At 54.6% G+C, this 25,742-nt stretch overlaps 11 protein-coding genes across 11 annotated transcripts; 4 read left to right on the top strand and 7 right to left on the bottom strand.

The window, feature by feature from the left end:
* Nucleotides 1-13: 13 nt before the first annotated feature.
* On the bottom strand, nucleotides 14-1,362 carry CPAR01_01440 (uncharacterized protein; the record flags this gene model as incomplete). The annotated part of the gene is made up of 5 exons (XM_060485729.1): nucleotides 14-172; nucleotides 346-527; nucleotides 710-904; nucleotides 1,088-1,111; nucleotides 1,281-1,362. The coding sequence occupies 5 exons, from the start codon at nucleotides 1,360-1,362 to the stop codon at nucleotides 14-16; spliced, it is 642 nt and encodes a 213-aa protein (XP_060356586.1).
* Nucleotides 1,363-3,038: 1,676 nt separating this feature from the next.
* CPAR01_01439 (GATA zinc finger) lies at nucleotides 3,039-4,778 on the bottom strand (the record flags this gene model as incomplete). Its single annotated transcript, XM_060485728.1, has 2 exons — nucleotides 3,039-3,199; nucleotides 3,287-4,778. The coding sequence occupies 2 exons, from the start codon at nucleotides 4,776-4,778 to the stop codon at nucleotides 3,039-3,041; spliced, it is 1,653 nt and encodes a 550-aa protein (XP_060356585.1).
* A 1,375-nt stretch (nucleotides 4,779-6,153) lies between these two features.
* Nucleotides 6,154-7,268, top strand: CPAR01_01438 (uncharacterized protein; the record flags this gene model as incomplete). The annotated part of the gene is made up of 3 exons (XM_060485727.1): nucleotides 6,154-6,203; nucleotides 6,319-6,640; nucleotides 6,930-7,268. 3 exons carry the CDS (start codon nucleotides 6,154-6,156, stop codon nucleotides 7,266-7,268), a joined length of 711 nt encoding a protein of 236 aa, XP_060356584.1.
* A 1,559-nt stretch (nucleotides 7,269-8,827) lies between these two features.
* Nucleotides 8,828-12,804, top strand: CPAR01_01437 (uncharacterized protein; the record flags this gene model as incomplete). Its single annotated transcript, XM_060485726.1, has 2 exons — nucleotides 8,828-9,031; nucleotides 9,085-12,804. The coding sequence occupies 2 exons, from the start codon at nucleotides 8,828-8,830 to the stop codon at nucleotides 12,802-12,804; spliced, it is 3,924 nt and encodes a 1,307-aa protein (XP_060356583.1).
* A 443-nt stretch (nucleotides 12,805-13,247) lies between these two features.
* Nucleotides 13,248-15,116, bottom strand: CPAR01_01436 (uncharacterized protein; the record flags this gene model as incomplete). Its single annotated transcript, XM_060485725.1, has 2 exons — nucleotides 13,248-14,828; nucleotides 15,081-15,116. The coding sequence occupies 2 exons, from the start codon at nucleotides 15,114-15,116 to the stop codon at nucleotides 13,248-13,250; spliced, it is 1,617 nt and encodes a 538-aa protein (XP_060356582.1).
* A 607-nt stretch (nucleotides 15,117-15,723) lies between these two features.
* Nucleotides 15,724-16,658, top strand: CPAR01_01435 (ribosomal recycling factor; the record flags this gene model as incomplete). Its single annotated transcript, XM_060485724.1, has 2 exons — nucleotides 15,724-15,791; nucleotides 15,842-16,658. The coding sequence occupies 2 exons, from the start codon at nucleotides 15,724-15,726 to the stop codon at nucleotides 16,656-16,658; spliced, it is 885 nt and encodes a 294-aa protein (XP_060356581.1).
* Nucleotides 16,659-16,997: 339 nt separating this feature from the next.
* CPAR01_01434 (uncharacterized protein) lies at nucleotides 16,998-18,353 on the bottom strand (the record flags this gene model as incomplete). The annotated part of the gene is made up of 1 exon (XM_060485723.1): nucleotides 16,998-18,353. The coding sequence occupies one exon, from the start codon at nucleotides 18,351-18,353 to the stop codon at nucleotides 16,998-17,000; it is 1,356 nt and encodes a 451-aa protein (XP_060356580.1).
* Nucleotides 18,354-19,105: 752 nt separating this feature from the next.
* CPAR01_01433 (hsp90-like protein) lies at nucleotides 19,106-23,748 on the bottom strand (the record flags this gene model as incomplete). Its single annotated transcript, XM_060485722.1, has 2 exons — nucleotides 19,106-19,216; nucleotides 19,270-23,748. 2 exons carry the CDS (start codon nucleotides 23,746-23,748, stop codon nucleotides 19,106-19,108), a joined length of 4,590 nt encoding a protein of 1,529 aa, XP_060356579.1.
* A 929-nt stretch (nucleotides 23,749-24,677) lies between these two features.
* On the bottom strand, nucleotides 24,678-24,830 carry CPAR01_01432 (uncharacterized protein; the record flags this gene model as incomplete). Its single annotated transcript, XM_060485721.1, has 1 exon — nucleotides 24,678-24,830. One exon carries the CDS (start codon nucleotides 24,828-24,830, stop codon nucleotides 24,678-24,680), a length of 153 nt encoding a protein of 50 aa, XP_060356578.1.
* On the top strand, nucleotides 24,728-25,269 carry CPAR01_01431 (uncharacterized protein; the record flags this gene model as incomplete). Its single annotated transcript, XM_060485720.1, has 2 exons — nucleotides 24,728-24,770; nucleotides 25,088-25,269. The coding sequence occupies 2 exons, from the start codon at nucleotides 24,728-24,730 to the stop codon at nucleotides 25,267-25,269; spliced, it is 225 nt and encodes a 74-aa protein (XP_060356577.1).
* On the bottom strand, nucleotides 25,160-25,724 carry CPAR01_01430 (uncharacterized protein; the record flags this gene model as incomplete). The annotated part of the gene is made up of 2 exons (XM_060485719.1): nucleotides 25,160-25,388; nucleotides 25,708-25,724. The coding sequence occupies 2 exons, from the start codon at nucleotides 25,722-25,724 to the stop codon at nucleotides 25,160-25,162; spliced, it is 246 nt and encodes an 81-aa protein (XP_060356576.1).
* Between the last annotated feature and the right edge of the window lie 18 nt (nucleotides 25,725-25,742).

Below are 25,742 nucleotides of genomic sequence, written 5' to 3'. Positions count from 1 at the left end.
ATTGACAGGCACTTTATTTCATAAACTTGGACGCCAGGCCCATGATACCGCCCTGCTGCTGTCCTTGACTCTTGAAATACATCTTGAGCGCCATCTCCCCCGCCTGCTGGATGGCGGACTCCTTGCTCGTGCCGTCGGCGACTTTACCCTGGGACTGGCGCTGGTCAAAGAGCTATTGGGGAGAGTAGCGGGGGTTAGTTACATTGTACTTGTTCTACTCCTTCACACCGACAGGAGGACGGTTTGGTCAGGGGAATTAAAGTAGACGCGTAGACGGATATGTAGGTGTAGACGAAGGTGTAGGTGTAAGTGTAGGTGTAGAGGGAATAGGAGAGAGAAACTCACCCGACTGGCCTCGGCCATGGCGAGACCGGCGAACCCGCCCTGGGACTGCTTCTGTCCGCCCGTCTGCCCGCTCGAGAACATCTTGAGCGCCTGCATCGCGGCCGCGGCGCCGAGACCCTTGTCGTCTGCCTTTTCGTCGTCGTCGTCGTCGCCAAAGTATTTCTTGTGCTTGTTGACGGCCTCTGTTGGTACTCTAGATCAGTACTGGTATCATGGTGTAGATGAGCATTTCTTCTCTCTCTTTCTCTCTCTCTTTAATTTTCACTTTCTCCTGTTTTCGGCACCATGGTGCTATTGCCAGTAGAAAAGAAGTGTAAAAGGGGATATAGGGTAGTGAGATCCAAAAAGACAGAAACCAACGCACCATCCTCATCAATATCCTCGTTCCTCAACTGTCCCTTCTTCTGCGTCAAGGCGCCAAGCACACTCGAAAACAGATCCGTATCGCCGTGTGATCCCGCGTGGCGCGAGGCCTCGTTGGCGGCGTGGCGGTAATCGTCCTCGTCATCGTCGTCGGCGAAGGCTCCGGCGCCGGCGGGGTAGTTGCCTCCGTGGGACTCTGTTTTTGCACATGGGGTGATTAGCTAGCTGGCTCTTGAACTCCCAATTTCTCTTTCTGCCAGTCAATCACACGCAGCTAATCAAATCAAGCAATTTGACTGACACCCCCCAAATGTAACGGGAACTCGGTCCGATTGGAAAAATGAGATGAAAAGATTCCAGCAAGGAGAAGAAAACTTACTGTCGCCGCCGGGAAGGGGTTGACCTAGATTTCCAGCATCATAATCAGTCAAAGGCTTCTTTCCAAGTCTCTTTAACCTTTGATGATATTCAGGGGCAGGGGCGGGGTTAAGATCCGGGACAGCGGGGTACCAAGGTATCCCAATGGAGGGGCACCAAAGCTTGTAAAGGGCGGCGACAACGAGCACACATACCGTAGCCCTGTTGCTGGTGCTGCTTGGGCTTATCGTCGTCCTTGGCGAGGTACTCTTGCGCGGCGTTCATGAGCTTGTCCATTGTGAAGAAGCTTGTCGTTGCTTGATGATGATGATGATGATGGGTAATGATGTAATAGTGTGGGGGTTCTTGGGGTAGAGAACGCTTAGTCTTGCAAGAAGTGAAGAAAAGAGAGAGGAGATGATGGAGAGAGGAAAGATGACGCGAACGAGAAGAATTAAAAGCGTAAGTAAGGCAGTCCCAGGTTTTGATAGCTCTTTGTAGATAGCACAGGCGAGCCACGTCTCCGCATCACCAAGCGGGCGATCAACTGTCTCAGGAGCCCTGAGCTGGCCATGCATGATTGCATGCCCCCTCCAAATTCAGAAGCAACGTCGAATCAGCATCGAACGGCATCCAATGAATCTGTGGCAGACTGTTGATTTGGTCGGATAGGCCTCCCGGTTCACAGCCACAATCAACAACCTGAGCAGCACCCGGCGGTAGAATGGAACCACTAAGAACACATCCTGTAAGGTATGGAGCAAGCTAGCTGTACATGGGGAGGGGACCACAAGCCCCCGGGCCGTCCATAGACTACTCATGTCGGTAGTGCAACTCAAATGACGCAGCTCGATGCTTGCACACGCCGGAGCAGGCGATACAATGTGTGCAGTCGTTAAGAACCGGGCCAGATGTTTTCGTGAGGTGAGGTGTTTGGGCTCCATGGGCGGTGCCTTGGCAAGTGCTCCTCAGTTGGACCCTGAAGTAGCCCCTCACAAGGTAGATACCCCTCCACAGCTGATCCGCCCCGACAGCGGGGTCCTTTCTGTGAGAGGCCCCCCGCCTGGATGATCAACGGAACCTAGCACCTTTGGTTGTTGCTTAGATACCTTAGCTTCCTATGTCTCACCCACAGTAGCAAGCTCTACACACCCTCGCAAAGCAGTCGCGCAGCGTAAGGTAGTGGCTGCAATTTATTCGCGCGGGGATGACCTGAGTCGCCTCTATGCAAGGACGAAGCCTGCCCAGCTGTGTGTAGAGCTCCAGGGCGAACGACCTGTTTCAGGAAACCCCCGGGCTTTCATGTGTCAACGCCAGTCGATGGATGGCCGTGGACGCGTGAACGAGGCGAATTCGGGTCTGCAACGGATGTAATACTCTGCAATCAACTCAGATCCCGAGCGTGGCAGCCTGGATTCGACGGTACGCCTCTGCCGCGGGAAGAACCTGGAGAGGCAAGCTGTGGCTGAGGTAGCCAGTCAATGCCAAATGCTGATCCGCTTCGGAACACCGGGCGCGACGCGATGCCTGCCGTCCGCCGATAGCCAGGCTACACCTCCTAGCCGGTACTGGGGTCAAATCTTGACCGCCGGCCGAACTGCGATAAACAGGACCGCACGTCCGGGTAGGTCCCGCCCGAGCCGCTGCGGACATCAACTGCGTCTGACTCGCCTGACCGGATGATCACCCCGTCGGTTGAAGCAACATGGCTTGAAATAGATTCTGCTGCTGGAAACTGCTCTTGCCAAAATTACGACCTTCCTCCTTCCCATGACCTAATTGTCTTCAGGTATCTTGATTGCTGTGAAATAACAAAGCTGGAAACATGGCAAACAGCTGCATGTCCGTCAAAGTTGATATTCTGCGCCATGCCTTCTTCCAGACGCCAACTCCGGTGCATGTGGAATGACCACGCCCAGGGCAGTCCTCGTGGGCACTTGCCGACCAATGCGCCAGTGGTGACTCATTAAAACTTAACCTCCGCCATGCTCGACTTGCAACGATCCTGAGTGATGAGCGTTGTTGTTACCATGTCGATTCTTCTTTTCCTTCTTGGCCCATCTAAGGCCACACGCGTTGCATAATGTTTTCGGTCCACTAGGGCCTTTGCGCCATTCCGGAGAATCCAGGGTACCTATTCAGATCATCATCGTTAGCCGGTGTGCTGCGTGCATCCTGCCATACCAAGCAGCCTGCAAGCCGCACCCAAGTTGGAGCTTACCACAATCCGTGCAGACATATTCCTCCGAAGTCTTGAGCTTCTTCTTCTTGTCACCTGTCCGAGGGTCCCGGTCCTGTGGAATCGCAATGCCCGCGTCTCCCTTGATCAAGGTCGGACTCGCGTTGCCTGTTGTGATGCCGCGGCTCCTCTCGCCCTCGATGTATCTCAGTCCGGTCAACATCTCAATGGTATCAGTGTGTGAGTTCCCTTCATATCTGGCCATCTTGTCCTTTAGTGAATCCGGGCGGCTCCCCGCAACACCCTCCAGTGCTTCGCGTGTAAGCGCAACGTTGAGGGCCGATGACCTGTCGCCCCCGTCACCGGCTCGAGATATGGCGCTCGGGGCGGATGTCATTGTGGTTTCCGATGGTGTTACGTCCGACCTGCCTTCCTGGCTCTGGAGCCACTGCCTCTGTGATTCTTCATTCTCCATGTCTTCCTCCTTGCGCAGCTCAGCAATGCGCCTCCTCAAACGTTCGTTCTCAATCTTGTGTTCCAGGAATGAGTCCAGTAAGCCGGCATTTTTTGTTGGATACGGGCGCGACATCATGAACACGGCTTGGCAAAACGGCGTTTGATTGTGCGGGTTCGGCGCAAACTTGGATGCGGCGATGTGGGCGTGACCGACCGACTCGAAAATGGCGTATTTACCATCCTTCTTCTTTAGCCTGAAAAATAAGCGTAGCGGGTTTCCTGATGCTATAGACTCGTTTAGCTCGGCGACGTAGACGCCCTGGTCGTCAGGGTGGACGAGTTCCTTGAGGAATGTGTCGAGGATTTCGTCGGCGGTATAACCCGTAAGATTTAGAATGCTCGGGGAGACGAAACGTATGCGACCATTGGCGTCGAGTATCTGGAGGAAGTCTTTAAGCTCTTCGACGACCTTTGCTGGCCAGTTGCGCCTCTTTGTGAATTCGGTGAGGGTGCTGCCGGCCTGCTGCAAAGCCTGCGAATTGAAGCCGCTCGAGGGCATGGGGCCCCCACCAACTACGCTGGAGGTATCGTCGCCATTGTTGGAGTAATTGTTATTCATGGAAGGGGTATCGTCGGGGAGGCCGTCGGGCATTGGTGTATTGCCGACAAAGTTGAAGGTAGACATGGCGTTCTCGTCGTTGGGGTTGTCGACGCTCATGGACATGGCGTCAAAGCTTCCGTAGACTGTCGAGTCCAGGAGAGACGACATGATGTTGGGGTCGGCTTCCGCCATCTGCATTGCGTCAGCGCGTTGTTGGGAGCGGTCTGTAGCGAATTGCAGTAATGGGGGTGGTTTCTCAAAACAATGCGCCGGAGGGTCTGGCGGGTCGGAGGCCGGGAAGGGTGACAGAGAGGAGAGGTAAGCGAGGCGGTCGAGGGGAAGAAAATGAGTTGTCAGATCAGGAGGAGGAGCATGGTTAGGAAAGCGGGCGGAACGAACAGCTTCAAAGGCGGAATAGGCATCTTGGGGCCCAAAGCCAAGAAAATTGGTTGGAGGCTGAGGTGGTCCGTGAGACATGGTTGCGGTACTGTTCCGATACTGGCCCTGACGGCTTCTAACAAAGGCATTGGCGATTTGAGGGGGCTGACTTGATCCCGATGCACGGGAAGTGTGCCCGGGGGGAGCAGAATGCGGTCCCGTTCACCTCGCGGCCAATGTAAGGCGGTAGGTACTGCAAATCGGCTGGGTCTATTCGCAAGGTATGTACCGTCTCGTGCGTCTGTTGGCAACTCAAACTGCGATAAGATGGTTGCTTGCGCCTGTGGCTGGAGCGAGGACCAGGTTCGAACTGGGGCCAATGCCAGGTACAACCAGCAGCAGCTTACTGGGTGTGCAACAACGGTGAGCTGTGAAAGCGCGAGAGAGTGAGCTCGTTGGTCTAAGTCGCGAGGACCGTCGTATGGGTATGAGCAGGTGCGGGGAGTAGGAACTGGTGATCCGGAGAGGCCTAGAACCCAAAGAGATCAAGATAGGATGTAGGGTGCGAGCTGGTACGGGGCTTTGTGCATCGAGTAGTGGGCTTAGCCTTGCATGTCTATTTGGTCAGAACGTCTATTTTGTCTTTTTTGTCGAAAAGTGTGCCAAAGAATGGGATTCGAAGACGACGTCAGAGTGCGTGCGGCGGATGCAACAGAACGAGGGAATAGAGAGGGAGAGAGAGAGAAAAAAGCGGAGGGCACCCAGATAAGGTCGACGGGGATGGTGGTGGTGTTGGTATGTTTCTCTGTGAAATGTTTCCAAGCGACGGGGTCTCGTATCAATTAATAAAAAGGGCCAGATGGGTTTGCAGCTGCGAATGAGTATCGGTACAAAGGCTGACTATGCCTGTCTGGTTCGCAGCGGTGCAAAAGGAAGCGAGGGTTCAGTAGCGGCAGCAGTACCTAGTAGTACACGGGGCCAGTTGTCGAGGGAGTGAGTGAGTGAGTGAGTGAGCTGAGTGCGTGGATGAATGAGACGGGCTTTTGAATCGAGGGCCGAGATGGAAGGCCAGATCAAGCGGGAGTGAGTGCAGCGGTGGGTGAGATGGGCAGTACGTAGTAGAGAGAGCCCGTGGCTGCGGTCCTTGTCTTGGCTGCTGTGAGACGCTTTGCGAGGGCTGGATTGGGTTCCGTCAGGTTGGCACGCGGGTCATAAAATGAGGTCGAGTCGAGGCGCGGCCTGGCCTGGCCAGCGATGCAGGGTCGCGAGGGAAGATCAGAAGCTGCGCCGGAACGGTGGGGGAGTGAAATGGGATGAGAGGGAATGGATGAGGAGACGACAAGAATGGGGGGAAAAGATGAAAGGGAAAAAAAGGTTGAGACGTGAAGGTGCGAGGCACACGAAAGTGCAGTGCAGGAAAGGAGAGAGAAAATAAGGTCAAGTCGTCACCATCCAAAAATTTGGCAGGGACAGAATGGCTACCTTGAGCTGGGATGCAGAAGGTGCAGAGCTGCGAGCCCGCACGTAAGATATTGAGCTCCGTAAAGTAAGGTAAGGTAAGGTACGGATACGGATGGAAAAAAAAAAAAAAAAAGGGAAGCGGAAGCGGCAGCGGTAGGTAAGGTAGCGGAAGCAGCAGGTGCAAGAAGCAATGGAAGAAGCAGGGACCTGAGATGAGGTGGGAAAAAAAGGATGGGAAACTGCAAAATGGAAACGGAGCACATGGCAATTCTGGCTATGGACTTTTCCCCCCCTTCACCTCAAGCATCCCGTCCTTAACTGCACCGCTGATGGTCCGCTGCACCCCTCCACCGTCGCCGGCACAGCGCAGGCAAGTACTCCGTACCTACCTCAATGAAGGCAGGTACTTCGTCATCGCACCCGACCCTGCCTTCCTTGCATTGGGTTGGGTCACTTGGCCATTCACATTGGGCGCCGGGCCTCTGTTCACTGAGACTGAGGTACTTCCCAGTTTCTCTCCGCCCAATGAGTTGCCTCCAACTTCCCCCTCTTCCCCTCCCCTCTGGCACATTACCTCACTCCATAGCCGTACTCCGTACCTACCTACTGAGTGTACACTACCATAGACTCCCCCTCCCAATTCCAGACCTCTATCCTTTGAACCCCGCCGAAAACTCTCCCATGTCCCATCCGATACCTACCTACCTACCTACTTAAGTACTATGTAGGTATGTACGGGAGTATCTCATGGAAAGCCGCACCTCACCTTGCTCGCTAGCCAGACCTTAGTATGAAGCAGCACATGGCGGGCATGAAAAGAATGGCATCATCTACCTTACCTTGGCTCACCTTGGATACCATTCCTACCTGACTTTTCCTCGCCTTGCCTTACTGTATGCCTTGGGCACCGTAGGTCATGCGCCCTGCATGCACGGCCCATGCCCGGTAGCCAGCTCCATCAAAAGTTATTCCAAGGCTGATGCCCTGAGAACTCAGCACAGCGATAATCCCCTCACTGCTCCTAGCCCATCCCGATGGGTCGACCAGCTTGTCAACTGGGATAGCGCTGTCCGGAGCATATGCCCCGACCTAGAGGCATTTGTGACCCCATCTTGCACTGCAATTTGAGCGGTCAAAGACTTGTCCCGACCACTCAGTGGGGCTGACTTGGAGTTGGACAGTACCTAACTAGGACTGGACGTCGTGGGCTCGTGGCTTGTTTGGTATCGAACCATGAAGTATCCGCTATCTGTCACGTCTTGCGCCTCACGCCTCGCGAGTGAACTGTGGCTGGCACTTGGCGGTTGTCTCTTGAGTAAAGCATCAGCCCAAGTCAAATGGTACCGGAAACACTATCCGTAGAGAACCTGTAAACTCCAGCATGTCAGTACCTCGTCGTCATCCACCCTCCGTCCCGTTAACCAGACGAAAATCAGGACTGCTGAGGACCAAAGTCAGAGCGTCACGTCCGGAATGCTTGCCCAATACGCACAAACTTCTTCTAAACTCTTCTTCTGAAGACTTCTTGTTGAGCGGGCATGCTGCGCTTACTCCAACTTGCTGCTTGTTCGATCGCTCTAGGCCTTGACTCGAGTAATGTTCCCTGCAACCCACCAGAAAGGACTATGGATATGGCGTATTCGCATTGTAACATTACAAAACTCCATCAGATATTCGACGGAATCTGCTAAACTACCTTAGAACTGAACCCTGCTTGATAGTACCTGTCCTTTTGATGCAGGGTATCCAGTGATGTAATGGAGCAAAATGCCTCGGAAACATGCCGTTTCACAAGCAGTGGAAAGAGAAACTCTTCCAATATGCCTACCAAACATGTGTCGCCATATGGATAATGCGGGCATTCAAGGAAGGCTAGTGCGAACATCTTCTGACAAAGGAATAAGTCCAAGTTGTCTCGATGACGTTGTGCATGCACCGTCTCTACCTGGCACCTAAGTTAATAGGAGCTCTCCCAAAGTAGTCCGATCTTATTAAATAGCGCCCCAGCCGAGGAAGTACCTAGTTCGAGCTGTCTTAAGGCTCTCAGAAATCCACCCCACTTCGAATTGCTCTCCCTATCTTACCAGGGCGCGCACACACAAGAGATGGAAATATTCAAAAGATGGGTTTCATCTCAACTCTGAACTTGCTGTATCTAGTGTTCTCGTAATACTCGGGGCGTTTCCAGGTACCCAAATCACTGTATCTATATCGAACCTCGCATATTACCTAACAGGGTCCGTTATCTGGGGAGAGCGACGGTGCTGAGGATCAGTCAGCAACGATACTGCCGTCGGATAGAGCATTCTGTAGCGTTTGTTGCTTGGCTACCTTACCTCAAGTCACCAGCGGCTTACATAAACATGTATGCGAAGTCACGCTTTTTCGCACCTCCATCAACGCGTGCCTGGCCGCCGGGAAGGCGCGTCCTCCTTGGTGCACGTCCCCTACATCCTGCATCCCACTCAAGGCACCTATCCGCCTCTGTGTCGACCTCATTGGAGCCTGGACGGCGACGACGAGCCACCCCAGGAGCAACTTTCCAAACGAGAAGACAAAAAGACTCTCCTGCCTTTCTTGCGAGATTTTCCTATTGGGCCCAACTTTTCGTGTCAACGTCTTCTTGAGCCGCGCCTCATTGATCAGCCCAATCCCACCTCATCGCATGGCATTGGCCCCAAGTCACCATGTCTAAAATTGACAAGCTATCCATCCAGGGCATTCGCTCTTTTGGTGGCAGCAGGGAGACAATTTCCTTCTACACTCCCTTGACACTCATCGTCGGTTACAACGGCTCGGGTAAGACGACCATTATCGAGTGTCTCAAGTATGCGACCACCGGCGAGCAACCTCCGAACAGCAAAGGCGGTGCTTTCGTCCATGACCCCAAGGTTTGTGCCTCATTCTTCCGTCCAATTCACCTACTGAGGCTAACATTTTGTAGCTCTGCGGAGAGAAGGAAGTCTTGGCCCAAGTCAAGCTTGCGTTCACATCAACTAGCAGCCACAAATGCGTTGCGACACGAAGCCTTCAGTTAACCGTCAAGAAAACCACTCGATCGCTCAAGACTCTCGAGGGATCACTAGTGTACAACAACCATGGCGAACGTACCGTCATTTCATCCCGGGTCGCCCAGATGGATGAATTCATCCCGAGAGAATTGGGCGTTTCCAGAGCAATCCTCGACTACGTCATCTTCTGCCATCAGGACGAATCTCTCTGGCCCATGAGTGAGCCTTCGGCCCTGAAGAAGCAGTTCGACCAGATCTTCGAAGCGATGCGATACACCAAAGCCATTGACAACCTCAAGGTTCTCAGAAAGAAGCAGGGCGAAGAACTTGCCAAGCTCAAGATCTTTGAGGAACAAGACCGAATCAATAAGGAGAAGGGCGACCGTGCCGAGAAGCGATCTATGGCATTGCAGAACGATATCGAGAGCTCCAGGGATAAGTGCAATGCCCTCACGGAGGAGATGGAGGAGCTTCAGGAGCAGATCCGCGAGAAGCACGAGCAGGCCAACAGCTACTTGAGCATCGTCAATGACCTCAAGTTCAAGAGAGATCAGCTCAGCTACCGCGAAGGATCCATCGCGGATATCAAGATGACCCTTGAAGAGCTTCCCGAGACCGACGAATACCTGGAGAATGCACTTGCGCAGTACGAAGAGCGCATGTCTCGGTACCAAGAAGAATCAGAGCAGAACAAGGCCCAGTATTCGGAGCTGCAGATGGATCTTACACAGTCTCGTCGAGAACATTCAGCGAAGCTCGCCGAGCAGGGAAAACACCAATCTGACAAGGACAAGTATGAACGGCAACTTCAGTCCCGTATCCACTTGGTCCGAGATGCAGCAGAACTTCACGGCTTCCGCGGCTACGATGGTGATTTGAAGGACAGTCAGATCAAGGCGTTCAACGAGCGCATCCAGAAGCTACTAGCTGAGAAGAAGCGTGATCTCGAACGTCTACAAAAGGAGAACGCGCGTGAGCTAGACGAGGCGACTAAGGTCATTACGGAGCTGGAGGGTCGGAAGGCAACCACGACGCAAAACCGTGTGTTCGCCAAGCAACGAATGGGTGCCATTGAGAAGCGGACCAATGTCTTGCAAATGGACATTAATCGTCTGGACATTGACGAGGGCGCCAAGGCCGTTTTAGACAGCCAATTCGAGGATGTCGAAGGCAGGTTGAAGAAAGCTCAGGAGTCCTTGAGTAGTGCCGACTACGATACTCAGCTCAAGTCGGAAAACGAGAAGCTGTGGCAACTCGAGAGCGAGACGGAAAAACTTGGACGCGAATTAATTGAGTGCACCAGACTTGCCTCGGAGCGGGCACAGCTGGATTTGAGAAAGAAAGAGCTGGCAGATCGCAAGCGGAAACTGGAGACCCTAGCCACCACATGGAAGCCCAAGTTAGACACGCATATTGGCACCACTTGGCAGACCGACACTCTCGAGGCCCAGTTTCACGATGCCGTGAAGCGCCAGAACAAGGTTGTTTCTGAAGCTCGCCAGAAACGGGATACTGCGCGGGACAAGCAACAGAAGGTCGACTTCAGACTCAAGAGCGCCAAAGACATTGGTTCCAAAAAAACCGATGAAGCACAACGTTGTCGGACTGCGGTCGTTGGTGCTTTGCAGGCGGTTCGAGACGGTGCAGCAATTGAGGATTACGAAGAAGAAGTCAAGATGCATGAGGAAGACGTGGAGACGTACACCACTGATATCAGCCTTCTTGATGCTTTGGCGGATTACTACCGCGGTTGTCAAAAGACCCTGCAAGACAAGAACAAATGCCGGCTGTGCGACCGCAACTTTGATGACAAGTCCAACGTTTCCAAGTCTCGCTTCTCAGACAAGTTGATCAAGTTTCTTGATCCCAACAAGAAGGAAAAGGCAGAGGAAGATCTCGCCAACTCTAACGCCCTACTCGGCTCACTGCGGACGGTGAAGACGCAGTACGAAACGTACCAGAGGCTGATGTCGGAGCTGCCTCCTCTCAAGGAAGAGGTTGCTTCTTTCGAAGCGGAGTGTGAAACTTTGGGCCGGCAGCTCGAGGAGCATGACGCCGCTGTCAGCACCGAGGAAGGTAAACTGAACGACATAGAGTCTCTCAACAAGACTGTCATCAACATCACACAAGTTTTGAAGGACATTAAAGACTCCGAAGCGCAGGTTGACAGAATCATGTCTCAGCAATCATCTGGCAACGTCAGCAGGAGCGCTGATGAAATACATGACCTTCAGGCTTCATGCAACGAACAGATTCGAACGATAAAGGGTAAGATCTCGAAGACGACGACGGATTGGCAGCGGATGAGGGACCAGGTGAACTCTCTCGAGCTGGAGAAGAGCGAGCTCCGGAATAAGTTAAGCAAGGCCTTGAACCAGCTTGAACGTAAAAAGGACTTCCTGAACCAGATCCAGACTTTAAAGGAGGATCAGGCCCACCAACGAGACTTGATCAACACCGCCGACCAGGAGCTAGAATCTATCGAGCCGGAGATCGCCGAGGCCAGATTAGTCCGGGACGAAACCTTGCAACGCGGCCGTGGCAAGGAACAGTCTGTTGCCGAGGAGCGCGACAAGGTTGCCGACTCCGTCACTGAGTTCAAGATGGTTGAGAGTGATATTCAGGAGTACATTGACCGGGGCGGCCCTTCCAACCTGGCAGCAAACCAGCGCGCTATCGCTAGCCTCGAGAAGTCGATTGCTGGCCTGGAGAAGGAAATTTCAGACTTGACCGTGCGGACGAACAAGTTGAAGCAGGACATTGATAACGGTGATCGCAAGAAGCAAAATATCAGCAATAACCTGAAGTACCGCCAGAACCTGCAGCAGCTCGACATCCTCCGCCGAGACATTGCAGAACTGGAGTCTCGTGACGCTGACGAAGATTACAAGTCGCTGATTTCCGAAGCAAAGCACCTGGAGAACCGCCACAACCGACTGGTCGCCGACCGTGGCTCTATCATGGGGCAGATGAAGACAAAAGACGAGGAACTTGAGCGACTCCTGGAAGAGTGGCAACAAGAGTACAAGAACTCTTCCAGAAAGTATCGTGAGTCGCACATCAAGGTTGAGACAACCAAAGCTGCCATTGAGGACTTGGGCCGTTACATTTCGGCGCTGGACACGGCTATCATGCGGTACCACAGCCTCAAGATGGAGGAGATCAACCGCATCGCCGGCGAGTTGTGGCAGAGCACGTACCAGGGTACCGATATTGACACCATCCTCATCCGTTCCGACAACGAGAATGCGACGACGGGCCGCCGCTCGTACAACTATCGCGTCTGCATGGTCAAGCAGGACACCGAGATGGACATGCGTGGCCGCTGTTCAGCGGGTCAAAAGGTCCTCGCCAGCATCATCATCCGCCTCGCCCTCGCCGAGAGCTTCGGCGTCAACTGCGGCCTCATCGCCCTCGACGAGCCGACGACCAATCTCGACAAGGACAACATCAAGAGCCTCGCCGAGAGCCTGCACGCCATCATCAAGGCGCGCCAGGCGCAGAGCAACTTCCAGCTCATCGTCATCACGCACGACGAGGAGTTTTTGCGACACATGCGCTGCAGCGACTTCTGCGACAGCTTCTTCCGGGTTCGGCGGGACGACAAGCAGAACAGTGTCATTACGAAGGAGAGTATTACCAGGGTCTTGTGATGAGATTTGTCTGTTCATAAGGCGTTTATGTGGGAAAGGCATGGGATTTCGGGGCTGCTTCATCATGGACCATGGAATAGCGCATGGCGTTTGGGAGGTTTACGGTTGTCTACTACTTTGTTTTCTTCGCCCATGTAGTCAAAGAGCTACACGAATACTACCTTGCCACTTGAGTTGGCAATGATATGGTTGAGACTATTATAAACCCCTCATGAGTTTTGTAATGTTACCTCGCGTATGTCTCGTCAAAATTTTATGCCTGACTTTGATATCAATCGATATTAACGCGCCAGGTCGACCCAAACTCACGGCAATGCTTCAAACCTCAAATCACAAGGATGACAAACGACGATGTAGATTTTTGGTGAAGACGGTTTCTTGGTATCATATAATCATCCGCAACACAACTCACTCATTGAGCGAAGGACCCTGTACGTTCCCTCCTAAGCGCCTCCTGCTTTGGCAGCCATCTCGGCGTCTTTCGCTTTCGCTGCCGCTGCCGCTGCCGCCGCCGCCTCTGCAGCAGTAGCCTCGTCCGTCGCATCATCCTTCTTGGCCTCAGTCTCCTCATCTTTGCCTTCTTCGGCCTTGGCCTCACCAGGCTCGGCCTCCTTCGCATCCTCCTCCTTGGTGTCGTCTTCCTTGGGCGAGGTAGGGGTTGTAGCATCCGTTGATTCGCCCGCAATGTCTCCCTCGTGCTCCTTGACCTTCTTGCTCGCAAGACCATCGAGCTCCTCGTCAGCGTCACGTTTAGGATGCGACGTGATACTCGTGTCGGATGCCGCGTCATCGACAACCGCATCCGCCCTCATCCCATCCTCCGCTGCGGCATCACCCTCCTTGACGTCCTCGGGAGGAGGCGTGGCGGCTTTCCTGCCCACCGCAGCCTCAACATCAATGCCCTGCATATCAAGACCGGGCCCACCGCCCACAAAGCTCGTCGTCTCGCTCTGCGGGCCGAGGTCGCCAACACCAATCTCCTCGGGGCCGCGAGCGTGCGGCGCCTCGTTCTCGTCTTCAGCAGCGGCAGCAGCACCGGCAGCGTCCTGCTGCTCATCATCCTGCTGCTGCTTCTCGGGGCTACTGGCTCTGCCGCCGTCCCCGCTTCGCAGGGCGGCGGCGTGTTGTGCTTCTTCTGCTTGTCGCACGAGTTGGTTGACTGGAACGACGCCCTGCTCCTGCTCTTGTCGCAGTAACTCACCTTGTGTTATCGCGCGGCTGCTGCTGGCGCCCATAGACGGTATGCCGTTGACACTGACACTGACAGTCTCGATACTTCCGACGCCATTAGGGCCATCAATGGTCTCCGTTGACTCGGTACGAATCTCGGCCGGTCCACCGCCATTTGAAGAGGCTGGCGAGGATGAGCCGGGGCTTGGTCGGCGTGTGAGCCACGGGATCGGGGTTAGTAGAGCGCCGCCAAGGGCTTCGTCTGTGCCGACGGTTGAGGCGACTGAGTTGGTCGAGTTGCTCCAGGCGACCGAAGCCGCTGGGTTGTTAACCTCCTGGCCGTTCGCGCTGCCATTGGAAAGCAGTGTCATGGTAGACATGTCGGGTATGGCGGGCGGAAGAGGGTAGGTGTTTGCGCCACTAGTTACATGAACGACGCGGTCGACGGCATGGAGGTACGATGCCAGGTGGCGGTAATGGCGGCGCGGCTCGAGGACGAGCTCGGCAAGGCGCTGGATCGTGTGCGGCGGGTATTTCGGGAAGCTGGCCAAGACAGTGTTGATCTCGTTCAGCATGGCCTCAATCTGTGCAGGGAGCGATCTCGAGGCGGTGGACGGGGGTGTGTCGGCGACAGCTGCGTCGGCATCAGTAGCGCTTTCGATCATGGCCTTGGACGGCGAGGCATCTTTAGGCTGGCTGTTCTCTTTGTCGGCATCCTGTGATGACGGCTGGCTGCTGGCGGGATCGATGGAGGATGAGGGGAGCGGCGAGAGTAGTCGTGGTTGTTGGCCTGACGCGTTAATGGGTTGAGGAGGGGTGGGTAGGTTCGGAATAGGGAATGCATTGTGGGCGATCTAGACATTCGCGTTGCGAACTGGTGAGCGCGCCCTATCGAGGAGATTTCGTCTTTCATAGATATACGATGGTGGGATTTTCCGGTCGAAGCCAGACTTGGGGGCGGACGTACCTTATCTAGCCTCGAGATGATTCCTTGCGACAGGGCGGGCCATAGACCGCTGATGCGCCATGCAATTAGCAGCTAAACAGGAGATGGATAGAGAAGACAACAAGTTCACTTACTAGTCCATTTCGCCGCCTGTCGCAACCGTCCGCAAGAGATCTTCGTCGACCTCGATCTCCATTTTGGCGGGTATGGGGTGTTTGGATGAAGTAAGTGGTGGTTGAAAGGTTGAGCCTCCCACTGACGTCGCCTGCTTGTGAAAAAGCGCGACTCTGGCTACCTACCTCAGAGAACTTTGGGGGGTCTTGGGGTAGGTGTATTCGTAGGTACAATGCGTCTAAACGGGTTGGCAGCTTCCCGCTCCAAGCTCCAAAGTTACCGGCAGTACATGCAAAGTTAATGCAAAAAATGGTTGAGCTTCAAGTACACCTCACTGCATCCTCGTCCATGTCTTGCTTTTGGCCTACAAGAGTAAAAGTGACAACGAAACATGTTTCTGCGCCTTAGAATCATTCCCAGGAATCTCGAAATGCAAAAGTTGAAGCTGTTGATCGATGCAGGGATCGAACCTGCGATCCTCTGCGTGTAAAGCAGATGCCTTAACCACTGGGCCAATCGACCGGATGCTTCTTGTTGAAGTTTCGTCCCAATTGTGTACTGAAGTTGTCTAGGTAGTGGAGCTGAGGCCTCCATGCGAGCTCTGTACGTCACATCCAGCGCTCCAAAATTGCCAGAGCTTCCAACTGCCAGTCAGTAACACATCACACTCATCAACCCACAAAGACACCATGCGAGGACTCAGAGCTCCCAATGCGCTCCTCAGAGGCGCCAATGGCATTCTACCAGCTTCTCAAAGGTGATCTCCCTTACCAGCTCGACCAGGCGACTTCAATTGACCCGAAACAGCAGCGCAATCCAGGCACCGCTCGCAGCTCGCCTGATGGTATCCTCAACTCTCCGCCCGCAAAACAACACCACCGCCGCGACGATTCGTCCCTTCTCCCACTCAACAACCCTCCAAAAGAAGAAGAAGAGCGAGCCCAAATACCCAACAGCCGACTCCCCCGCCGTCGTCTCCCGCACCTCCCACACCGCAGACGAAGCCGACACAGACGACCTCCCGGGCTCAAAGCACCCGAAACCAGACCCAACCGACCCCCTCAACTTCGCCGACGTCGCCTCCCGCTTCGCCTCCCTCTCCTCCCACCACACCGAGATCCTCAAAAAACTCCAATCCGGCGACCGCTTCTCGCCCGACGCCATCGGCGCCCTCGCCATCCAGCCCGACCGCAAGGACCCGACGACCTACCCCCTCCGCGAGCTCGCCGAGATCGTGCCCCGCCCCGGGGGGCGCACCGTCAGCCTCCTGCTGCACGACAAGGACTACGTCAAGCCCGTCATGGCCGCCGTCCAGGCCTCGCCCGACTTCAACCAGCAGCCGCAGCGCGACCCGGACAACGAGCTCGAGCTCGTGCTCAAGGTCGAGGCGACAAACAAGGAGGTCGTTGTGCGGCGGGCAAAGGACGCCGCCCAGGCGTGGCGGGACAAGATGCGCGTCGCGACGGAGAAGAGGAAGAAGCTGCACGCAAAGTGGGAGAAGGAGAAGAGCATCGTGCCGGATCTCAAGAGGCGGGCGGACAAGGAGCTGCAAAAGGTGCAGGATAAGGAGATGAAGGTTGTCGATGCTGCTGAGCAGCAGGCTGTCAGGAAGTTGCAAGCTTAAGTTCTGGGAACAGATGGAACACTTTTCCAAGTTATTGAACTCAAAAGTCTTCGACGGGTCACATTACAATAGAAGATATTGCTTTCCCCATGTATAACGAGGTAGTTGCAACCATGAAAAGTCTCGGGAGAAAAGGTTCAATCCGTAGTGTACAGTAGAAGAGACTTTCGGATCTAGTTGTACAATATGTATTTTTTTTTTTTTGGCTGTACCAAACCTCCCCATCTCTATAATCATACAACGAATCGCCCATCTGCATTTTCGTCTTCACTCTTCTTCCCGTACTTGTTACCATCCTTGTTGATATTACATTCTCTTGAAAGACCCAGGCCTTCCAAATCAAGCCCTCGCAGCCTTGCCCCCCTTGGCGGCACCAGCAGCACCCTTCTTAGCAACAAGAGCCGCAATCTTGTCGTCAAACTTCTTCATATCCCCCGCCACGTACGTCTCGTTGTGCAGGTGCGACTCTTTAGCCATGTTGACCGGATCCCGGCTGCCGCCCGGCACGAACTTGGGACCGACGTGCTGGCCCTTGACGGCCCGCTGAAGGATATACTCCCTCACGGCCTTGCTCGCGCCCTCCTCGAGCTTCAGATCCCGCACGGCGTGGACGTGGACATCGTCGTCGACGACACCCGCAATAGCGTCAGGCTTCTCCTCCGCCGCCGCCTTCTCGCCCGTCCTCTCCTCGCGCGCCTCGACAAACGCCTTCTTCTCCGCACCGTCGACGAAGAAGTACACGCCTCGGTCCCGGGTATTAGCCAGCGTCTCGGCCGTGTGCCGCACGTCGCCCCACCGCTCGGGCGTGTAATCCGCCGCGCCGGCAACCTCCCGCAGCGAGCTCAGCACCGTCGCCGCCTGCACGACGGGCTGCGCCGCCGAAGAGAGGGGCATGGCGGGCCTGAAGCCCAGCAGGTCGCCGACGCTGAGACTAGGCGTAAACTGCTCGGGCGCACCGTTGCGTTTCGAAATGTACGCGCGCTCCTCGGCCGTCTCGGGACGCCAGAACATCTCGATTTGGGACTTCCAACCCTCGGGGCCCTGCCCAGTAGGCTTGGGGCGGTTCTCGCCGTCTTCTTCGCCCTTGCGTCCGCCCCGGCCTCCGCCGCGACCTCCACGGCCTCCGCGACCACCGCGGCCGGTACCACCTCGACCGGCACCACGACCCCTGAAGCCGCCGCCTCCGCGTCCTCTGAAACCACCGCCTCCCTCGCCTCCTCCACGGCCGGCGAACCCTCCACGGCCAGCGAAATCTCCACGTCCTCCACGAGCGCCGAAGCCCGCGCCGGGACCACCACGACCACGTCCGAATCCGACAGGCGCCTTGACGAATTTGACCGCACCGCCAGCTCCAGAAGGTCCATCGAGACCACCAAGCCTAGGCTTCTCATCAAGGCCCCGAGGCTGAGCAGCACCGCCGGAAGAAGCAGCAGCATTATTCACCGGCCCGCCACGCAGAAGCTGTCCAATCTCGCTAGCCGCGGCGCGGGAGCGCTCTCGTCCGGTAAGTTGAGGCCTGTTGTAGGCTCGCGAGGAGGAAGATTTGTCGCCATTGTCGTTCCTGTTCGAGTTCGATGAAGAAGATTCGTCCGCCAGGCGCAATTGCGTCGTAGAAAAGGTCCGGATGCAGGTCTTGATTGCGACCACGTCAGGTTTTATGCGGCTGCTCGCCGATCGCAGCGCCGATTGATGCATTTTCGGGGGAGGCGCGAATTGTGTCGGGCTTCGCGATCAATGTCTGTTGAAAGTGGTGAGCTTCGTCCCTGACCTCGAGGTTGATCTTGCCAGGAGCTCGCTCTCGCAGAAAAATCTTCGTTACGTAAGCATTTTAGGCATGGTCCGTGCTTGAACTGGTAGTGCAAGGGTCAATCACGGGCAAGTCGATGACCGTACCTGAGGTGAGTTCACGACGAACTTAAGAGAATTGCATACTAAAACTTCGCACACGCGTGGAGAATGATTTTTAACCATGTTAATATGGGTATCTTTGCATTACAATACTCCGAGTCAGGAATATCAAAAAAGATACGCTGAAGATATTCGTCAGTAGGATCTGTTGCCCACTTAGATTCCATATGCCCCGTGACTCGTCCTCGCATCATGTGCGTTCCCGCCTCAATACTCCAAGTCTCGTGCTTCCAAATGCCTTGCTCCTCTCAAATGCAAGTCTTATGCACACTGAAACAAACCAATACCTTCTCCCAAGTCTTTTTGGTCAGTTGCCCCTCCTTGAACGCCCCCGGCCTATTCTCTAGTACTACCGCACCTCTCTAGTGCAATAGCGAGTCTTGGCGGAAAAAGGAGAAAAATGAAAAATGCAAGGACCCAATTCGAAAAATGAATAAAACAGTGGTCCAACTCCAGCGGCCTCTTGCCATCGCTTCGGACAGGACCGCATGCGGTTCAAAGGCTTTATGCGAACGCAGCCTCTATAGGCGTGTTCCTACTCAAGCCAGGGGCGTGGCCTCGGTAGTAGGTGGTGCATTGTACATCGTAACCAATTCCTTCACCTTGGGCAGCAAGTCCGGTATTCTAAAAGGCTTCGAAATCACGTCGTCCTGTGTCATCATGTTAGTGAAGTTCGATATGTGCAGTTTGGAGGTCCACTCACGATACCGGCGGCTTTCGCGCTCTCGATCTGCTCTGGCCGCGCGTATGCCGTGACAGCAATGATGGGGATATGCCTAGTCAAAGTGCCTTCCCTCTCCAATTCACGGATACGTTTCGTACACGTGATTCCATCCATGACCGGCATCTCCAGGTCCATAAGAATGACGCTGAGATCAAAGCCCTCAGCCTCGTTGCCAGCCCAGAAACGGGACTTCTTGAGCTGTTCGAGGGCCTCGCCTCCGTGGTTAGCGACGTATGTAGTGTTGCCGCAGCTTGTGAGTTGCTTCCGCAGAACCCTCTGATTAACAATGTTGTCCTCCACAATCAAAACATCGTACAGCGGCGTCGCAGGGGCCACCGGCTTCTTGATAGAAGCCCTTCTAGGCAGGGCTGTGAGCGGAGGCGTCGATGGTGCGGAAGTTGGCTCGCTTTTGACTGGTTGCGCCAAGTTGAGCGCCGAGAGAGACGGCGACTCCAGACTAGGTGATTCCGTCTTGCGACACTTGACGTAGAATGCGAAAGTGCTGCCGATTCCCTTCTCGGAGACAACACCAATCTGGCCGCCCTGTAATTCGGCAAGCATGCGAGAGATGAAGAGACCGAGTCCCGAGCCACCATACTGCACGTGGGTGCGCGGTGATGCCTGGGAGAACCGCTGGAAGAGAAGCTTTTTCTCATCTTCGCGGAGACCAGGACCTGTGTCTTGGACTGAGAAATGGAGGTTGATTTCCTCTCCTGTTCCCCAATCCTTCTCCTGGGTCAAAGCCCGAACGTCCTCCTTCTCTTTACGGGTCGGGAAAAATGACACTCCTTTTTGGGTAACCTCGGTGATATTCTTGGATGCGCTCATCTTCATGGTGATTTCGCGTTTCTCACGGCCTTGGGTGAATTTGATGGCGTTGGTCATGAGGTTAATCAGAACCTGCCTCAGCCTAGATGGATCCAACTTGACCCAGTCGACAGCGTGAGTGCTGTAGGCTTTGTCTACCGAGAAGTCTAGCTTGATCTCATGTGTGTTTAACTCCGACTCGAACATCTTGATGACGTGTTTGACAATCGTGACCGGATGCGAGTCGACGGGTGTCACAAGCAGAAGTTGCGAGTCAAGCTTCGAAAGGGTAAGCACATCATCGACAATACGTTTCTGATGGCTGGCGCATAGGTTGATGGTGCTGGCGGCTTCGGTGCAGCTTTCCAACAGGGTGTCGAGTTGTGTCGGATCCTGCGGTTGAGCGCGGTACTCTGTGATACTGTTGACGATTTCATCAGCACACTGGAGGACCGCACTCAATGGATTCCGCATTTCGTGACTCGTGATGTCGATGAAGTTCTCTTGTTGGCGTTTGAGCTCAACTGCCTCTTCTCTGCGTTGCTTCTGGAAATCCTCGGCCCATTTTTGAGGCGAAATATCGGTGATGCAACCAAAGATACTCTTCAGGTCGCCCTCTTGAGTCTGCTCTGGGAAAGCACTCATGAGGACCCAGGTATCGATGGTGTTCATCCCGTTCTGGCGGCTGCATTTGAACCTAAACTCAATGGTGATGGCTTCCTTGTCTTCAATGAGCTTCCTCCAAGCAAGTTCGACGCCCGATCGATCTTCATCCCTCACACTTTGCATCCATGTGTTGACACTGTCTTCTGTTCTGGGATGCCTGGAAATTTGCCACCACATATCGTTGGCAAAGTTGATGAGGCCCTTGTCGTTAGCAATGAACATGCCTACCGGTGCGAATTCTGCCATTCGCGAGAACTTGTACTCGCTCTCGACTGCCTCTTGTGTTCTCAAATAGAGTTCCATTTGCAATTCTTGACGATCCATCGCGGCCAAGCGAGCAGCCCTCTGTCCTCTTCTGATCTCCTCTTCGAAAAGCACGACCGATGCCATGGACGTCGCAAGTTGTCTCGACAAGAGATGGATAAAAAGCTGATAGTCTTCGTCATAAGGTCGACGGGGGTTGGTGCCCAAGACGATGAAGCCAACGACAGACTCACCGGCTGTGGTAGGGTGGACAGGCAAGATAACGATAGTCCTACTTGGGTCACCGAAGCCTCGCCACTCCAAGCCTTCGAGTAACTTTGCTGGCAGGTTGCCAGCTTCCGACGAGAGAATGATGGGTGCACCTTGCATCGTCATAGACTGGCGCATATAGGGAGCGAAGCCATCGTCTGATGACTTTAGGTCGAGCTGGGGTAGCCCAGCTGGGTGTCCCTCTGGAACGCCCAAGCTGCCCTCGAGGTGTAATAATGGTGGGTGGGCTATGCTTCCAGAGTGCATAGAAGATACTTCACTCTCGCTATTGTCTTCCTTCACGGAGTAAATGAGGGCAAACGGTACGTCCAAGTCGTTGAACTCCAATCCATCCTTGACCCGCGGCCAGAAGCTTCTGACGTCCTTAGCAGCAGCTGTCTTCTCGCCCACCTCTCGCAAAGTCAACATCCGGCGTTCGTTGACCTTGCGGCGGGTATTTTCGAAAGCCGGATTGTAGAGTCCGACCACCTGGCCATCAGAACCCAGTAATGGGATGATTGACCATGAAAAGAATGTCTCCTCGAGGAATCCGTGTCGAAGGATGAATAGCTGGTTGTCGTTCTTCATGATTGACTGCCCATTTGTCCAAGCATTATTGAACAAAGGCTCGATATCCGACCAGATCTCTTTCCATGCGTCCTGATACCGCATGCCCATGAGTTGAGGGTGCTTTTGTCCGGCAAGCTCAATGTAGGCCTCATTGTAGATGGCGACATTGTCCCGTCCCCAGTACATGGCCGCAGGGTGGGGACTACCCATAACCATGTTGGCCATGGCCCTCAATTCTGAACTCCAGTGCTCCAACGGACCCAATGATGTGGAGGCCCAATCGGTGTTGCGACAGAATAGGATATGTTCACTCAAATCCGGGGTTGTTTGAATGCGGGTCCAGTCAAACGATGGCCTCATCATCGCTGCTTGGAAGACCTGTTGGGTGAACTCGTCAGTGTGGTACTTCTCACCACTGTCTATCATCACACAATCGTCAACAACAATTGGTGTATCGTCCAGCTCATGCGGCTCCCCTTCCATATCACCAAAGTAATCGGGTTCGTCATCCATGGGTACAATTGATGGCTGATTTGGTGTCGGCCCTCTACTCCGCTGTTCCAGCACCGCTGATTCATCGGCTAACGGAGGCGAGTCTGCTGGTGCTGATACGGCGCTAGCGTTGCCGCTCACGAAGCGAAATCGTTTGCGCAAGGTTGAGCATGTCCATGTGATGCCACCATAGCTGTGAGAAGGAAGGCAGACGTCAAGGGATTCATGGTTCAAGACGAAGCTCGTGGCCCACGTTTTGAAGTTGATATAGTCGGGGTTCTTCATGACATCGTCACCCTCCACAGAAAGCAATTCCAAGACACCCACGGAAGCCCTGAGCGCCGCATTGGCGTATAGCAAATGCAGTCCCGATTTTTGCGCGTTGACGGGATTTGCGAGATCGATGATGAAGGTTGGACGCTCATCCTGTTCCAAAAGTTCGATCACGCCAACTCCTCTCAAAATTTGCAGTCCTTGAGGAAGATGCTGGCTATTTGGGCTCTTTGAAGAGGTTAGGGTGGCGTCTGCAGAAGATAGACTACTGCTCCCCGGCGTACTCCCAGATCTTGCTGATGTTTGTGCATGAACGGTTCCGCGGGGTAGGCGAACAGTGTGAACGCGGTCTTGGTCCTCCCTCAGACGAGCTAGCAGGACAGCTGCAGCGTCGGAGGGAGGGAGAGCAGCTGGTCGAGGCGGCATCTGTCGTTTGTTGTTTGAGGAGAAGAACAGAGGGGAGACGACCCCTTGGTTGTGCCTAGCCAGAATGACTGACGCAGTTGGTTGTTTTGGCAGCTTAATGTGCCCTGGTGGCCCCAGTCGAGTTCGCGCCTTCTTCAGAGGTGACGGGTTTGGTCGTTCGTGTGCGTTTTCGTCGTCGGACAGGCGCTTCCCGTTAGACGTTGAAGGTCTCGACAGATGGGTAGATTCTGTAAACGACCTGATAGTCGGAGAGGTCGGGTCCGACCTGGGGGTCAGGAGCGTCTTAGACGCGGCGTCGAATGAGGGATCGCAAGTAGTGTCGCTATACGTCAAACCATACCGACTAATGTCGGGAGTTGTCCATGACCCTCCGGGGCTCAATGTCGTCGAGGTGGGCGAGGCGGGATGGTAACGTGGGTTACTTGACTGCGGCTGTGAACCCGATCGCTTGTGGTTGACGTTCGTGTTGGAAGAAGAAGAAGATACGGCGGCTGTAGAAGCCTCGGGTTTCGCGGCGGCGGTGGTGGAAACGGTAGCGAACGGGTCCGCCGTCGTCGGTCTGGCCGTCGTCGTCCTCGTCGTCGGGTTCGTTGCCGTGGTCGGAGTTGTGGTGATGTTTCCGGGGGCGTGGTAGGGTCGGTGTGTCGAGGGCAAAGGGGGAGCGAGGAGTCGTATTGTGGATTGGTGGAAGCGATCGTCACCCTGCGGCATGAATGCGCGGGGGGAGGGAGTGAAGATGAGGTGCGGCCGAGAGAGTCGGTCCGTTCAAGAAATTTTCGTCTCGGGCCTCCTTCTCTATGGATGTCTTCCCCTGCCGAAACTAAAATGATTCCTTTTTAGCGACGGCGGAGACGGGAGTGAAGCAAGTGCAGAAGTAAAGGCGCACGGCAAGCACAGACACAGTGGACGATGACACGGGGGGAAGCGGGAGCAGCAGTTTGCAGGACACGGGTGAGCGAGCGAGTGAGGGTAACCTAAGCCCAGGTGCCGCGGGAAGGGAAAGGCTTAGGCGGGCAACGCTACCTTAGTCAGGTAAGGTAGGTAGGTATCCGTAGGTAAGTGAAATTCGGGTATTCCCATAGAAGAGAGGAGGAGGGGGGCAGTGAGCTAGCGGTAAGAAAAATAGAAGAAAAGAAAACACCGACAGGGAGATGCCAGGCCAGACGGGCGCTGTGTGCTTTGCTACCTTAGCTGACCTTGCAACCGGGGTACAGGTGGTTGGCGAGCGAGTCGGGTATTGGGGGATCGAGATAGAGCGAGGGTTTGACGGGCCCGGGCCATGAACAGGAAGGGAAAAGGCCTGCAGCAAAAAGAGTCTGGAAGGGACGGACGCCTGGGTTGGGATTCGGGGAAGGGGAGTGACTGGGGACATGCGGGCTTGATCGGGGCGCGCCTGAACAGGGTAGGCAGGGTGAGTTAGGGTAAGGTGGGATTGAGCCTTGAGCCTTGAGGTGCAAGTACGACGGATACAGCCAGCGACTGGGGTGATGGGTGATGGGGATTTTGGGGGTTGGAGACGAAGGTTCCATAGGTAAGGTAGGGACTGACTGTACGGAGTCCTGTCAACTGGATAGGTAGGCAAGGTTTGGCCCGACGCGGTCGATACAAGATAAAAGCAAAGTAGGCAGATAGCAGCAGGGCTATACGAATAAAGGAGACAATAATGACTTGTCGGACTTGGACGGCGACAATGGGACTGCCACTATCGCAGCCACAGAGACGAGACGGCCGGAGTAGGTAGTAGCCCAAAGTTGTGGGATGGTCAACCGGAAAATACTCCGAAAGCGTGTCATCGTCAATCTGGCAGTCCGAACTTTGGGAGGGTGCCACCACTACGGCAGCCGCCGTTGAGTGTCATAAGGCATAAGGGACGGCAGAAGCAAACGATCAAGTGCCGTGACTAGAAGGGAGTAGAAGGAAAGAGATGAATTACCAGGATGAGGTCGAATGCGATCCAGGGTGTACCTGCAATCTACACCACACACGAGGTGCGGTGTATGAGATGATGGCACGGGCGAATGTGATGGTTCTGAAGCTACTGGAACTTAAGCACAGCGAAGGGGACCTGGTGCTGCTGCTGCTGCTGCTGCTGCTGCTGCAAGGCGTGGCTACGAAGGTGCCTTCAAACGTGCTTCGTGCAGTTCTGGTCAGATTGCGGCAAGCCGCAAGACGAGAAAGCAAGGTCAAGCCCGTAGAGGTCGGAGCGGTAAAGGTAGGCAGGCGGCCCGTTGAAGACGACTTGAGGTGTGAGTGAGGCGTAAGGCGAGCGAGCGGCTGACGATGCGATGGCTCCGAGGTGTGCTCTGCTGGTCTGGTCTGGTGGCCTGGTGCTAGGTGCTGACTGGACTGCTCTGCGATGCTGCGTTAAGGTGATTGATTGTGTTTCCGATGGTTGGAGCGGTGGATAGGTAAGAAGATGTACGTGGAGATCGAGGACGTAGGATGGAATCGAGAGATGGTACAGAAAGGCGGAATGGGAATCTCGATGTCGAAAGAGGAGTCAGTGCGAGGGCACGCCGTGTATTGGTTAATGTTTGGGGAACCGTCTGTCCTTCTTCTCTCATGCTTTGGTCCGGTTTAGGACCTTTGGGACTTGGACCGGATTGGAATGGTCCCGCGAAAAAAAAGCTGAGATATGGCGCCGGGGGGTGGACTACTAGTAACTATTACTGTAGGTGGGCGGGCATGATTATGCGAATGGATCT

This window comes from Colletotrichum paranaense (assembly GCF_030867605.1).
Source record: "Colletotrichum paranaense strain IMI 384185 chromosome Unknown Scaffold_1.1, whole genome shotgun sequence".
Taxonomy (NCBI): domain Eukaryota; kingdom Fungi; phylum Ascomycota; class Sordariomycetes; order Glomerellales; family Glomerellaceae; genus Colletotrichum; species Colletotrichum paranaense.
Note: the sequence above shows the minus strand (reverse complement) of the source record. Positions and strands in the feature narration are given on the sequence as shown.